Source organism: Sminthopsis crassicaudata, chromosome 4 (assembly GCF_048593235.1).
Source record: "Sminthopsis crassicaudata isolate SCR6 chromosome 4, ASM4859323v1, whole genome shotgun sequence".
Lineage (NCBI taxonomy): Eukaryota > Metazoa > Chordata > Mammalia > Dasyuromorphia > Dasyuridae > Sminthopsis > Sminthopsis crassicaudata.
This window is the reverse complement of record NC_133620.1, coordinates 133,590,940-133,607,006: the sequence shown is the minus strand read 5'-3', so window position 1 is coordinate 133,607,006 and position 16,067 is coordinate 133,590,940. Positions and strand designations below refer to the sequence as shown.

The 16,067-nt window shown below is 32.4% G+C and overlaps 1 protein-coding gene across 11 annotated transcripts in view; it reads left to right on the top strand.

Annotated features, from left to right (window-relative positions):
* Nucleotides 1–16,067, top strand: part of TULP4 (TUB like protein 4) — a 196,817-nt gene that overhangs the window by 30,368 nt on the left and 150,382 nt on the right. For 4 of the 11 annotated variants that reach the window (XM_074309420.1, XM_074309423.1, XM_074309428.1 and 1 more), the window contains 2 exons: nt 7,402–7,544; nt 8,164–9,790. In XM_074309420.1, coding sequence (XP_074165521.1) covers nt 9,539–9,790 — 252 coding nt within the window. In that variant the 5' untranslated portion in view covers nt 7,402–7,544; nt 8,164–9,538. Of the gene's footprint in view, nt 1–6,332; nt 6,427–7,401; nt 7,545–8,163; nt 9,791–16,067 lie in introns of those variants that run through there. The other 7 variants (XM_074309422.1, XM_074309427.1, XM_074309419.1 and 4 more) reach the window with 5 other exon arrangements.

Sequence of the window (16,067 nt, the reverse complement as noted above, 5' to 3'; positions counted from 1 at the left end):
TTTCTTTAGTAATATGTAGTGTTTAAGTTGTATGAAAATAGGCTTCAAAAGATTTGAAACATCAAAGAGGAAAAAAATCAGAATTTATCCCACGTACCTATGGATTTTTTAACTATGGATTTTTTTTGGTGGAAGAGATAAAGTGTTGAGAATGGAGCAAAAGTTTGTTGTCCTAGCCTCATCTATAATTCATTAAGTTAGCAAAAATCCATTTTGATTAGAAATTTATTCACTCATGAGTAAGGTGAGGTTTCTTTATTACAAAACAACTTTATACTTCATTTTGTATCTTTGTTATGTCATTTAAGTGGCCCAGAGGTTTAAATGATGGGCTTGGAATCAGGAAGACCTGAGTTCAGTCTAGCCTCAGATATTTACTTCCTGTGTAATTCCTAGGCAAGTTCACTTAAAATATGGATAATAATAGTGTCTCTTTCCCAGGTTGCTGTGAGAATTAAATGAGACAATATTTTCAAAGCACTTATAGAATAGTATCTGGCACATGGAAGGTACTGAGTGAATAATTGTTCTCTTTCCTTCCTTTCATATATAGATGTTTGAGATTTTTACTAGTGTTTGTACAAAGACTGGAATAAATTGGTTGTATTAACTTATAGTGGTGAATTTTTTTTTGTAACAATACTCCCAACAACTCAACTAAATTCAATCTTATAATATTTATTAATATTGTTAGACATATTCTGTTACATAGTAGTGCCTATTCACCATTATCTAAAAATGAAGTATTTTACATAAGTGAATTTTTTATATTGGAGCATATTCCTTTAAATACCCAAACTTTTACTTAAATCATTTTTGTATGCATTCTTATTACCATATATATGTTTCCTTCTTAAATGGAGAACATATTCCATCTAACAAGCTTTATAAACTTTTTGTCTTAAATTGAAATGTTTTTTGTTCTCATGTCACATTTCTGAACATAACCATCCTCCTCATGAACTTTTTTTTTTTTTTTTTTTTTTTTTTTGGTAACAAGGAGAAACACAACCAGTTTAAATTAATGCGGCAATGTTCTAATCACCTAGATGTGGCAATATATATATATATATAGAATTATGCATCTATAATCTTCTACCTCAGAAATGAAAGGAGGGATGTGAGTTTTTTGAACTCTTCTCTGGTGTCGGACTTGGTTATTATAATTGTCCAGCATTCAGTTTCATTTTATTATTCTTGCAATTTATATTATTGTAGTGGTAGTATAAATTTTTTCTTGATTCCGCTTATGTCACTTCATATTAGTTTATGTAAATTTTCTGATATTTCCCTGAATTTCTCATATCTGAGTTTTTTCTTATAAGAACAGTAATATTTCAATTATGTTCTTATACTACAATTTATTTAGCCATTCTCTAATTGGCAGACAGTTACTTTGCTTCTAGTTCTTTTCTTCCACAAAAACATGTTATGAAAGCTAAATTGATATATTTGGAAACATTGTCTTTGATCTATTTGTAGGGAAGTATATGTATAGCAGAGGAATCTGGGTTCAAGAGGCACATTTCATTTATTCACTTAAGAAAAAGTTTAATTCCAAATTGCTTTCTGAATGGTTGAATAAGTTCTCATATTAGTTTGCTTGCATTCTTATAATTCCTCCAACATTGAGTATTTCCATCTTTTGTAATCTTTACCAATTCATATGCTTTTAATTGAAAAGTTAACATTTCTTCAATCTGTATTTCTCTTAATTTTTAGTTATTTGGAGCAAATTTTTAAAAAAATTATTATATTTGCAATTTTCTTTTGAGAATAGTTTGTTCATATCCTTTAATTATCTGTTGCTTAATGACCCTTGGTGTGTCTGTCTGTCTGTTTCTCTCTCTCTCTCTCTCTCTCTCTTTCTCTCTCTCTCTCTCTCTCTCTTTTTTTTTTTTGTGTGTAATTTAAACTTTTGTAAGAAAAAGAGTTTTCCTTTGCCCTAGAAGGAATTTTTCCTTAGTACTCTGGTTGAATTAATCAGCCCAAATTTTAATCATAAAATATAAAAAACAATAGGAATTTTTCCTGTTAACTCCAACAATCTGTGACTAAGACCTAAATCAACTTGAGATGATTATAAGCCCTTGGCCATTGGAAGAAGGCAACTGGTACTACAGAGAGAGAAAACATTTTGTGATTAGTTGAAACAAATGAGCCACAAGATAGTAGTGGGCAAAAGTGGTGTCTGCTTTTACCTATAGGACAAGCATGAAAAATGTTAAAGATTAGAATAAGTTGAGACTGACAATAGAAAAGTTTTTTAATTTTCTTAAATCTATATAGGTAGAAAAAGGAAAATCAAAGAAAGACTAGAACACTTGCTTAGGATGGATCAGGCAATAACTGACAACAGAGAATAGGCAGAATTAATTTCTTTTTGGTTTCTCTGTAAAGAATGATCCTTAATCTAGAAATGACAAAACAAAATGTTCAAGAGAGAATAAGAGATACTAAGAGAGTATGTAACTACCCTTAATGAATTTGAGTTAACCTATACAAGAAGAGTTCTGTTCTTGGATTCTGAAAGAATTGGCAGATAACAATTGCTTTACTATTTGTCAGACATTTTGATTTCAAAAGATGATATGGGAAAGATAGCACATTATTGGAGGGGAGGACAACTGTTTTTATTTTCAAAAAAAGGAAAAAATAGATTGAAAGCCATAGGCCTGTGAACTTGAATTCAAATTCCAGGAAAATTCTGGAACATATCATAGAAATATTTGGTGAATGTCTAGAAAGGGAAGTCGTAATTACAAAGAGCTCACATAGCTTTGATTAGATGTCATGCCAGGTTAGTCTTATTTCCTTTTCTTAAAGAATTACTAAACCATGCCAGGTTAGTCTTAATTCCTTTTCTTAAAGAATTACTAAACTGATACATGAGGGAAATTCTGCAAGACTTTTTAGTAAAGCTTTTGATTAAGTATTTCAAAAATGATGGAGAGGTGTAGATTAGACAATAATACAATTAAATGGATTCAGTATTTGGTTGATGGCAAAATTCAAAGAGTAATTGTTAAGTTCAATGCCACTATAGCAGAAGGTCTCTGGTATTGCTTCTGAGAGATCTGTGCTGGGCCCTGTTTAACTTTTTTTTAAATTAATAATTGGATGAAAATGTACTATGCTATTCATATTTGTAGATTATAAAGCTGAGAGGGATAGTGAATGGTTGATATTGGGATCCAAAATTATCTTTGGGCATTTGAACATTAGTTTAAATTTAATAAGATTAAATTCACTAAGGATAATTGTTAAGTGTTGCATTTAGATACCCCCCCCCAAAAAAAAAAAACCTCAAAAATATAAGATAATTGAGGTATAGATAGGCAGGAATTCTGACAAAATCTGGAGATTTTAGTAGATTTTAAAGCTCATTATGAGTCAGTAGTGTGCTGTAGAAGCCAAAAAATATAATGTGATCTTGGACTGCTTTAAGAATATCATAGCTTCCAGGAATGGGATGGTTATGGTATGGTCCCTTTTTTTTTTTTTTTTTTTTTTTTTTTTTTTTTAAGGCTAATGCTATAGAGTATTATTCTTAGTTCTGGGAGCCAAAGGTTTAAAAAAAATTGATAAGTTGGAGAGTGAGAACACAGAGGAGGGAAGGCAGGATGCTGAAAGGCCATGAGTCCAGTGATATGATGATCAGTTGAAAGAATGGGACATGTTTAACTTGAAGAAGACAAGAATCGGGAGGACCACGGGAAATGTCTTTTAGTATTTGAAGAGCTGACATGAGGAAGAGAGAGTATATCTAGACTTCTGTTTTGACTTCAAAGGATCACTGGGATTTGATATTAGGAAAAATGTAAGAGTGTATATTTCATGGCCAAGGACTCTTCTGATAGAGGAGAAAGTGTACTGTATTAAACTATGTTCTCTTTATAATGGAGAAAAGTAGCTGAAAAGAGGCATGTTTGTAATAAAAAAGTGGGATTTCATTCTTGTGAAAAGAGTATTTGAGTGTGTGCATGTTAAAGAAATCTGTGTTTTATTTTCACTTCAGCCACTTAATTTTATGTGGTTGTGATCTTTTCCGCTACATAGACATATATGCTTCCATGCAGTTTTTCTCTTTCATATGTAATATGTTGAAACATTTGTTCTTTTTTTCATATACTTCACTTTCCTTCATCTCACATATCCAATAAGATGTCTCTTATATCTTCTGTTTTCTTCATTACTGATGCAATCATGATCTAGTTCAGGCTTCTTCATTTTTCTTTTTTTATCTTCTGAATCGTTGAATAATCTCTTCATTGATATTTTTGTCTAAAGTATTTGTCCTTTTCAATACTCCATATAGTTGTCAGTGATTTTCCTAAAATGCAGGTCTTATTGTGTCAATTTCCCACTTATTAATAACCCTGGCCCCCTATTATTCTGGGATAAAATAAAAGCTTTCTTTAGCTTTAAAGTTTTTCATAGCCTGACCCAAGCTTACTTTCCCAACATTATTATATATTACTCCCATCCTTGCACTCTCCTGTCTACCTAAATTGATCATATTGTCACATACACATTAATCTCCATCTTCTCATTTCTACTCTTTTGTACTGTCTGTCTAACATGCCTGTAATGTACTCCTGTTTTATCTTCACCTTTTAGAATGCACTGTTTCTTTCAAATATCTTCTGGTAGATTGCCTTCTTAATAAAGTCTTTCCTGGACTCTTTAGGCTGTTGGTACCATTTTCTTCTACCCTTGACTTTATTTTATGTATATGCTTATTATTGTTTATGTTTCCCCTAATAGAATACAGGTTCCTTGAGGATTGGCACTTTTTTCCCCCTTTGTATCCATATAGTAAGCATTGTGTTCTCTGCTTGTCACCTAAACAGTTTTTGGAAAATGAATTTCTATATCATGCAAGAATTTTCAGAGTTTTAAAAGTAGTGATAGAATTGTAAATACCTATTTTTCGCCTAAAGAATACACCATATTAGATGTGTTTTAAATATAGGTATTTTTTTCCTTACTCCCAGATTCCTTCCTCCATTGAACCAAAAAAAAGGGGGAAAAAACCACAAAACTTTCATAACAAAATCTGCAAAGCAGATTTCCATATTAGCCATGTCTAGAACTGTATGTTTCATTCTGAATTTTGAGTCCATGCCTTCTCTGGGAGAAGTTGGGTAACATTTGATTTCTGTCTTCTGAAGTCATAGTTTCTATTGGATTGATCAGAATTCTGAAATCTTTCAGTGTTGTTTTTTCTTATAATGTTATTGTAGAAGTTTTTCTTTTGGTTAGGCTCTATATCAGTTTACACAAGGGTTTCTCTGAAAGGGTCCATTTTTTTTTTCATTTTTAGGGCACAATTATATTCTACTATAATAATATAATCATAATTTATGATACAGTGCACTATAGTACACGTTTATTAAGGCTTACTGTGTGCTAGGCACTATATTAAGCACTGGGGATACAAAGAAGAAAAATAAAGACAATCCTTTCCATCAAGAAACGTAAAATCTAATGAAGGAGCCAATCAGTCATCATTCATTAAGTGTCTTCTCTATGCCAGGAACTTTGTTATTAATGGGAATACAAAAAAAAGTGAGCAAACCAATCCTGCTCTGAAGGAATTTACAATTTGATGGAGAGGCACATGCAAACAAAGCAAGCTATATGCAGGATTAATAGGAAATAATCGGCAGAGGAGAGGCACTGGAATTAAGAGAAGTTAGATACATCATGTATAGAAGACAAGCAAAAAAAAGCTAAGACAGAATTAGCAGTGGGACAAGGAGGCACAAAGACATGGTGATAATATAGTTAAATCCAATGAAGAGTTGGTTGGACTTCTGAGTACTCTTTAAATGGAAGTTTTGGGAGGAGTTTTTTCCTAAGTCCTCTAATCAGAGCGGCAGAAATAGATGAGGCTCCTGATGGAAGGAAAATGTCAAATCTGATAAAAATTTCTGTGATGATGAGTCTTCTGGATATGAGCTTTTTTGGGGGGGAGGGAATGGGGATGGGAAGTGGTCTTGGGGAAGTTGATTGAACTGGAGGAAAAATTATTTCTCCATTCTCCAATAGATGCATTCTTTAATAGTTTACAGGTTTTTTGTGTGTTTTTTTTTTGCTATAAACTGTTGTTGCTACCAGCTGTTGTTGGTAGAAAACATTTCTTAACTTCATATTATAATTGATATATATCTTAAGAATGTTCTAAAAAGAAGGAATAGTAATTAGAAATGGGGTTAGAATGTGGAGGTAGGCACTTTTATTCTCAAAGCAAAATGACATTGACTGTGAATAAATGATCAGAAAGAAGGCTTCCAGAAAATTATAACAAGGAATTTTGCTATTCTCAGTTACATGCATGTTACTGTGGTGGAGCCAAGGAGTAAGTTATTGGAAAAGAAAAAGCTGAAGAACCAGAAGGTTAGAGTGATTCAGAGAGTATTGGTATGTGGGTTAAAGTCGTTCCTTCCCCCCCTCCCATAACAGCAGGATTTGGAGAGGAGAAAAAGACTGAGCCAGCCACTGATATCATTGAAGAAGAAGAAAGGAAAGTGTCTTAGAAGTCAATAGAAAACAGTCATTGAAATTTTGATTTGATGAAAATACTAGCTTTTTTTTGAAGTGCTTCAGTTAGCCTTTTGGCAAATTTTTAATTCATTTTAAACTTAAATACAAAATTAGAAAAGAAAAAAAAAAGCATTTTCATGTACACAGTAGAACACAAGAAAAATTTCAATAGAGAGGAATTTTCCAACTTGCCATAAATTCTTTAATAAACCATTGATAATGTTGTTTGTTGGCAATTAGCCCCATTAAAGAATGCATTGGGTTTATTTTATAGGTTTTCTTTCCTTTTCTATATGCCACAGTTTTTGAAATTTTTTATTTGATATATGGATATTTTCAATTTTTTTTTTAAATCCACAAACCCAACATGACTCACCTGAGTTACATTAACTCAGAAAAAATATTTACAAACTTTCATTTCTATGATAATGATTGAAATTCCTGAGTAAACCATATAGATTTCTGCTTAGAACCATAGAAGTACTTCTTAAACGATTTGGGTTGGAGAGTGAGCAAAATTTGGAAGTGGAATTCCAGAGAGAGAGATAATATTTAATAATTTTTAATAAAGAAAAATGTAGCAGGGAAAAATTTGCTTTATATCCAGCTGGCTTTTGGCAGATTTTGATAAAAGACTGATTTTTTGCTCCAAGCATAGCATCTAATTTGTCTTCTACTTGTCTCCTCTTAACCTATTTGATTATTATTCATTTAATAGATTAAATCTATATTAACCACATAAAGGGCTATAAGTATAAGTCTCAATTTGTTATTACTAACATGTAATTACAACTTCTGTTTTTCAGTATTTTAAGAAACTATGGCCTTTTTGTTTGCATTTTCTTTTTACAGATGTGGAAGGACCCTGGACTGAAAGCTGTGGTTACCAGTATGGATCCTTCAATGACATAACCCTTCATGGCAACTGACCGGAAAAACAGAGGCAACTTCAAGTGGCAGGCTGAAGAAGTGTGTGTATCTGTGTTTGTGTGCGCGTATGTATATTTAGTACTACATATAGCTAGACATATATTTATATATATATATACATAAGGACATATACATACGCACACATTTACAGTAACATGCACTCACTTTGGCCCCTTCTCAAAAGTTTTACAACTGATGAAAATAAATTTAAGAATCAGATGGGGCAACTTGGCAACACTGGGCTCAGGAGTCCAGGGAGAAAAACATATTGCTAAAGGTCAACTTTCCATATGGTCTTCATGGGTGAAGAAAGTTTGCAAAAAGAGGAAAAAAAAAATCCTTCACAGATCAAGTCCCCCAAATACCTCTACATTTAAAAGAATATGCTAAATGAGAATGTGACAGGGTTGGGAGGGGGGGATTTGTCTTTTAGTACCATGAGTTTGATCATGTGCTGTCCCTTGGTACTTTGTTTTTTCAGTGGGCTCAATGAATTGAACTCTTTTTTATTTCCTGAACTGCCTATTAACCATTACATTGTGGTTATGACTGGAAGAAAGTAAATTCAGGAGTGACGGAACAAGTTTTGGACATTGAACTGATTTGTTTGCTTTTTTCTTTCTTTTTGTTAAAAGCATTTGTGAAAATATAATTTATTTCCCCTTTCTCTTCCTGCATCTATAGGATAAATATCTTAAATTGTAATCTAAACCAATAATTAAAAAGCAGAGATGAAGAAAAACCAAACAGTAGCTTTCCTTTTTACTGGACTACAATTGTGGCATTTGGAGCACCCTTTCTGAATTTGAGCTGAAAGAATTCATCGGACAAGCTATGAGACATCATCAGGGCAACGTGGAAAAAAACAAATCTGATTTTTGTGTGTACACGCTTTTGTTTTAAGTAATCATTTTCCTCTCTTAAATCCTAAAAGACTTGCAGATGAGTGGGAGATTACTTATGTGCTTAATGCTGGGACTTGTTTTTATACCACATTGGGAAAAACACATGATCTTTGTAGCAGAATAGGGGGAAAAATAACTGGGGGAGTTTAAAGTGGGGGTAGAAGTGGGGGAAGACTCAAAACTGAAGTGTAGCCCTGTTTTTAAAAGAAAGTGAGGACTTATGCTTTACTGAAAGCAAATGCTTTTTACTTCATTAAAAGCTTGAAAGCATTTCTGATTCTGCTAAATGAAAGAGGGATTTTCTTTTTTTGTGCCTCTATGGCAGCAAGAAGTGAGAAAGCAGGCGGAAAAAACGTGATAAACAGTTCAGGGTATGTTAAGTTTCAGGTGGAAGCAAAGACTTGCCATGAATGCGGGACTGGCTTTGAATTACAAAAGCCATAGAATCTAGTGGGTTTCCTGGCTGTGAAGGGAGGAGGAAACACCCTTTCCCAAATTTGGACTGGTGTGCACCTACCTGCACAAGCTCTGGTCTGTTTTGCACGGTTTGTGTGCCTTTTTTTCCCTTTATGCAATCTTTTTCAGCTTTAGCAGCAGAAATTTGTCTAGTTCAGAAACATGCTAGAGGGTGGCTCAGAAACAGTGATTATATATATATATTCAATTTCTGCATTTGAACTCCTGAAGAGAAAATCCAACTAGAGGAATTCTTAAAGCCTTAAGTTACTTGAAATCTACACATTTGCAACCCTTTGTCTCTGGAATTGTATTACCCTAAACTGGAATCTCAGGCTGTAAAGATAAACAAGTTGAGCAAAAAGAAGACGCATCTGTTTCTTGATCACCACTTCTTAACCATGCTGTTTCTCCAAAGGATATGTGAACCCTCACTCTAAGGACTCGAAAATAAAAATGAACCTGAAGTTTTTTTTAAGTGTTACTTTTTCTTAGCAGACTGCCATCATCTTTTATAGAGGAATTTTTCACTATGCATTTGGTGGATATTTATAAAACACTGACCCTATGATGTGTGCCAGGTCAGTATTTATGTTTTAAAGGAGAAAAAAAAGCAAATCAAACCAACAAAAAAGAAATTGGTTTAAATTTTTTCTGCACTAAACATTAATTTTTTGTAAAAATATTAATAAAAAAGCATGTATGCAGCAGTGGAACATGGGCCTGTCCTTTGCAGCGATTCAAATATTCTATGCCTCTCCTGGAAAGGTAGAGTTCCTAAGAGTGAGAAGGAAAAGCCAGTGTGCAGGAGGCGGTATTATGAGGAAGGATGGCTGGCTACAGGCAATGGTCGAGGAGTTGTAGGGGTGACATTCACTTCAAGCCACTGTAGGAGGGATAGAAACACTCCTCAGAGAATAAACTTCAACTTAAGAGGCCATAACAGTGAGGTGAGTAAATCGTTTTATTTTTGCATTTAAAAACATATTCTGAAACTTTATAGTATAAGTGAGTCTACCTTGATTTAAACCAGACCCTTTTGATTCAAAGAATGTTATGATTTTGCTTTACTGAATCTATTATTAATAAGTAGTTTTCCAGCACCATTGGTTTTTCTAGATTCCAGCTGGAAAAGTTTTAGTGAGATTGTGTATTCTTATCTAGTTATGTCATATAACAAGTGAATTGTGTATTCTTATCTAGTTATGTCATATAACAAGTGTGCTCCCACTGTCCTTTTGTATTCCTCTCTAAAAATTATTCAACACTGATTCATTGGAAATATGAAAGGTGGCTAAATCTATCAGGGATATTGTAGATAATATTAAATGCATTGCATGGATGGTCAGAATAAATGACTTAAAGTTTTTTTTAATTAAAATTCTCTGATCCTTGATTCCTTACCTTTTTATCACTGCAAGGATTTACTATTTTCTAATAAGATAGAGAATTACTTAGCAAAAAATGGTATTTTTTTCTTTGTGAAGAAAATGTTATTTTCTTATAGAGATAGCTTATGTGCCTGTTTATCATTCCTTAGACTTGGAATAGAATTAGCTAATTTACTATGGAAGACAAAAGCCTTGCATAAAAGTTTAAATATCTAGGTTTGTAAAACTTAATAAAACTGGTTTATCGTGAATTTGAGAAACTACTCTGAGAATAAGAATATGTGAGTTGTTGGTGTCACTGACTCAGGGTTGGACCCTGATTAAAATAAATAAGGTAAATTAGCTATTTATAAAGAAAATTTTATTTTGAACTAGAAAATCATCGACCACCACAGTTTCACAAAGAAGGCAATAAATAGGATTACACATGGAATTGTAAATTTATGACGTATAGCTCAATCCTTTTAAGTAATAAATACACTTTAAATTTAATGTGATAGTACTAATTTTCCACTGCTTATCTGTGCACCTTCTAAACTTCTCTTAGATTTCCTCTCATTATTTTTAAAATGTATGAAAAATCCCCTCCCTTTTTAAAAACTTCACTCTCAGTATTCCTTGCTGTTCTTGTAACTTTCTTTTTGCAAATAAAAGCCCTTCCTTGTAACAAAAATATGATCAAGCAAAATAAATTTGTATTGTAAAATTGTGTCTGGAAATGTGTCTCAATCTGTACTTATAGTTCATCATTTCCTTAAGAAGTGAAAGCCATGCTTCTTCAGTATGATTGGTTGTAGAGTACTTAAGTTCTTTGGAGTTCTTTCCCCTTACAGTGTTGTAGTCATTATAGTAGTTTTGTTGATTCTTCTCACTTTATTATTTTTCAATTTATATTTGTATTTCCACATTTCTCTGAATTTATACCTTTCATAATTTCTTAGAGTGCAATAATACTCCATTACATTCATATACTATAATTTGTTCAGTGATATGCTATTTGATAAAACACTTAAGTATTTCTGGTTCTTTGCTACAATTGAAAGTACTACAGATGCACAGTACAGTATAAGTACAAATGCAAAAAGTATTTTTGTAGCATGTATCATTTTACTTTGTCTTTAATCTCCTAAGAGTAACTGAAGCACTTCAAAAAAAGCTAATATTTTTCACCAAATAAAAATTTCAGTGGCTGCTTTCTACTAACTTCCAAGATACTTTCCTTTCTTCTTCAATGAGTTCAGTGCCTGACTCAGTCTTTTTCTCCTCTCCAAATCCTACCCTTATGGGAGGGGGTGGGAGGAATGACTTTTATTCAATACTCTCTGATTCACTCCAACCTTCTAGTTCTTCAGTTTTTTCTTTTCCAGTAACTTACCCATTGACTTCACCACATTTGCATGAAGAAATAAGAATATCCTTGATCTTGCAATCACCCATAAATATTCATTTCTAGATTTATGAATTGTGAAAATTTATCGTCATTTTATCTCTGCCTTTACCTTTACCTTACAATTTCAACCTATTCTTTGTCCACGAGCTAATTGAATGACTGATTCACCATAAACTCTGATTTCTCTAATCTTCATTTCTTTCCCAGTCTATCACTGACTGTACTTTGAGAGCCCATTCAATTCTATATTGTTGTTTTCTTTAGCATTCTTTGCCACTATTGAAACTCCTATTCTGCCAAACTTCAACCTTGGATTACTCCTGCCATCTGCTAGCTCTTGTGATGTTGAAAAGAAGAGAACTGGAGAAAATTAGGAAACTGCTTAATTCCTCACACAATTGTAGCAAGGCAGTCCCTTTACACTTTCTAAACAATTCATTATCCCACTCATGACTTCTTCCAACCTTTTCATCATTCCTGAATTCTTCCAAAAGTCCCTTTCCCCTCCAGTCTTTAATCTGACAACCTTGTTAAATATTTCACTGAAAAAATTGAGAGTTCTTTGAGAGCTCTTCCTTCTTGCCCCTCTCTTATTTCACATCATTGAGATACCTTCAGCTACTATCTTCTTGCGTCACATGAAGAGGTGGCCTTTCTCTTTGCCAAAGCTAATCCCTCTATATGCGCAAGTGATCCTAGAATGCTGGATTACAATCCAATAGATTGTTTCCCTCATTCCTCAATCTCTTCCTGTGTACTGGTTGTTTTCCTTCTGCCTACAAATGTGCCAATGTATTTTCTGTCTTTTAAAAAGCCTTCATTTGAAATGTCCATCCCTGGTAGCTATCCTCCTATATATGTCTTCTCTCTGATGGCTAAATTTCTTGAGAAGACTCCCTTTAATTGGTACATCCACCTTTTTTCCTATTTTTCTTCTTAACTATAAGTACCTGACTTCCCATCTAATCATTCAACTGAAACTATTCCAATGAACTCTTGATTGGGAAGGACAGAACAATTAAATAATGCCTACTGTGCAACCGGATACTGTGCTAAGTACTTTGCAAATACCTCCTTTGATCCTCACAACAATCCTAGGTTCTTATCCTCATTTTATAGTTGAGGAAATTGAGTTAGTCAGAGATTAAATGACTTGTCCAGGATCACACAACTAGTAAGTGTCTGAAACTGGATTACAATTCAGTTTTTCCTTACTCCAGGCCTACTGCCTGCTCTATGGCATTACATAACTGCCTCCATAATTGCCAAAGATCTATAAAGATCTTTTTTCAATTCTAATCTTTCTTGATCTTTCTTTAGTCTTTGATGCTGATTCTCCTTGCTAAACTTTCATGATACCGTGCTCTACTTCTTCTCTTCCTGTCTCCCTGAATGAAAAAGGAGTGTCTCGTTTGCTGAATCTTCTTCTAAGTCATGCCCTCTAATAATCATGGATTTTTTTGTTTTGTTTTGCTCCTTCATACTGCCATTCTTCCATTAATACTTTGTGGATACTAGTTATTGAACACCACAACCTAGGAAGAATAAAAATTGTGATGGAAAGATACAGTGATTCTTTTAAATATATTTTACCACTTTGCCAGTTCTGACTTATATTTCATTTTTAATTAAAAAAATTTCAGTTTCAAATGCTTTCTCTTTTTATTCCTCTACATTCCCATTGAGAAGGCAAGAATTTTATGTGATGTTATACAAAACATTAATATTAGCCATCTTGTAAGGGAAGAAAGTCAAGAAAAATAAAGTGGAAAATGTTTCATTCTGCACCTGAAGTTCATCAGAGTTCTCTCTGGAAGTAAACAGCATTTTTCATCAGAAGTTCTTTGGAATTGTTAAGAATGATTGTATTAATTAGAGTTGTTAAGTATTTTTATAACTTAATAAATATTTAGTTTTTTAATATTCATTTTTCAGAATTTTGAGATTATCTTACCTTTTTCCAGCTCCTTCCTCACTGAGAATGCAAACAATATAATGTCCATTATACATGTGAAGTTCATATAAAACACGTTAATTATATTGCAGGGGGGAAGTAAGAAAAGTAAAGAAAGTGAAAATATGCTTCATTCTGCATTCATAGTTTATTAATTCTTTCTCTGGAGGAGGATAACATTTTTCATCAGTTTCCAAATTCTTTGCCACCATAGAAATTGGTGCTACAAATATTTTTGTACATATATGTGTTCTTTTCCTTTTTCTTGATCTCTGTGGGATATAGACCTATAAATAGTATTGCTGGATCAAAGGATATGCACAATTTTATAGCCCTTTGGTCAGAGTTCCAAATTGTTCCTAGAATGGTGATGCCATTTCTCAACTGCAGCGGTATATTTGTGTCCCTATTTTTCCCTATTTCCTCCAGCTTTTGTCATTTTCCTTTTTGGTTATATTAGTCTGTTTTATGGACATGTGGTGGTACCTCAGAGTTTTGCATTTGCCTTGTAGTGATTTAAAACATTTTTTCATATGACCATTGCTTGTTTTGATTTTTTCTTCTAAAAACTGCCTGTTCGTATCCTTTGACTATTTGTAAATTAGGAATTAGCTCATTTATATTTTAAAATATATTTTGCTTAATTTTGTATACTTTTGAGAAAAAGACCTTTATTAAAGAAATTAGTTGTAAAATTTTTTTTTTTTTACTCATTTCCTATTTTCCTTCTAAGTTTTGCTATGTTGGGTTTTTTTTATGCAAATCCTTTTTAGTTTTATATAATCAAAATTATACATTTTACTTTCTATGGATATTGTCTCTTGTTTGGTCATAAATTCTTATCCAAAAATATGATAGGGAATTTTTTCCATGTTTCCCCAATTTGCTGATGATATCATCTTTTATGTCCAAATGATTCTAAATATGAGATATTGGTCTATGTCTAGTTTCTGCTTTTCACTAATCTTCCCTTAACATCTATACACCCCAGATACTACTTAACATTTTAAGGAAAGTTGCATTTACTTTTGTACCTTCTGGTGTTTCTTAACAGGAATGGGTATTGTTTTATCAAAAGTTTTTTTCATCTTTTGAAATAATTATATGATTTTTGTTAGTTTTGTGTTATGGTCAATTCTATTTTTAGTTTTCCTAATACTTAAGGAGCCCTGCAGGAACATTTGCATTAGTATTCTTTGATGAAATTGGTATATAGTTTTCCCTCTCATAGTTTAGGTATCAAAACCATATTTGTCAGAAAAAGGAAATTTGGTAAGATTTTTTTCTTTATCATTTTTTCAAACAGTCTATATAATACTAGCATTAATTATTCTTTAAATGTATGGTAGAATTTCCTTCTAAATACATTTAATCTTGGATTTCCCCTCCTTATTTATGAAGAAAATTAAATGAGGGGACTTGTTTATCTCTTGTTCAAATTTTTTTTTTCCTAAGAAAGGGTTACTTAAGTATTCTATTCTCTCTCTCTTTTTTATCCAGGCAACTTAAATTTTTATAAATACTCTTTTTTTTTTTTTTTTAAAGAATATTAGTTTTATTGACATATAATTTGGCAAAATATTTCCTAATATTTATTTCATTTTCATTAATGGTAAATTAACCTTATTTTCAGTTTTCCCAGCAGTTTTTGTCAAAACGTGAATTCTTATCCCTAAAGCTGGGGTCTTTGGGTTTGTCAAATACTAGATTATTATAATTATTGACTATTTTGTCTTGTGAACCTAACCTATTCCACTGATCAACTAGTTTATTTCTTAGCCAATACCAGATGGTTTTAGTGACTGCTGCTTTATAATATAGTTTTAAATCTGGTACAGGTAGGCCACCTCTATTTTATTTTATTCTTTTTCCATTAGTTCCCTTGAAAGTCTTGACCTTTTGTTCTTCCAGATGAATTTGGTTGTTATTTTCTCCAGGTCATTAAAATAGTTTTTTGGGAGTCTGATTGGTATAGCACTAAATAAATAGATTAGTTAGGTAGTGTTGTCATCTTTTTTATATTCGCTGGACCTTTCCAAGAACACTTAATATTTTTCCAATTGGTTAAATCTGACTTTATTTGTGTGGAAAGTGTTTTGTAGTTTTGCTCATATAGTTCCTGACTTTCCCTTGGCATATAGATTCCCAAATATTTTATACTATCAGCAGTTATTTTAAATGGAATTTCTCTTTGTATCTCTTGCTGTTGGGTTTTTAAAGTGATATATAAGAATGCTGATGATTATGTGGATTTATTTTGTATCCTGCAAATTTGCTAAAGTTGTGGATTATTTCTAATAGCTTTTTAGTAGAATCTCTGGGGTTCTGCAAGTATACCATCATTTCATTTACAAAGAGTGATAATTCGGTTTTCTCATTACGTACTCTAATTCCTTTCATCGCTTTTTTTCTTTATTGCAAAAGCTAGCATTTCTAATACGATAATCAGTAGTAATGGTGGTAATTGGTAGAAATTCACATGTAAATCTATC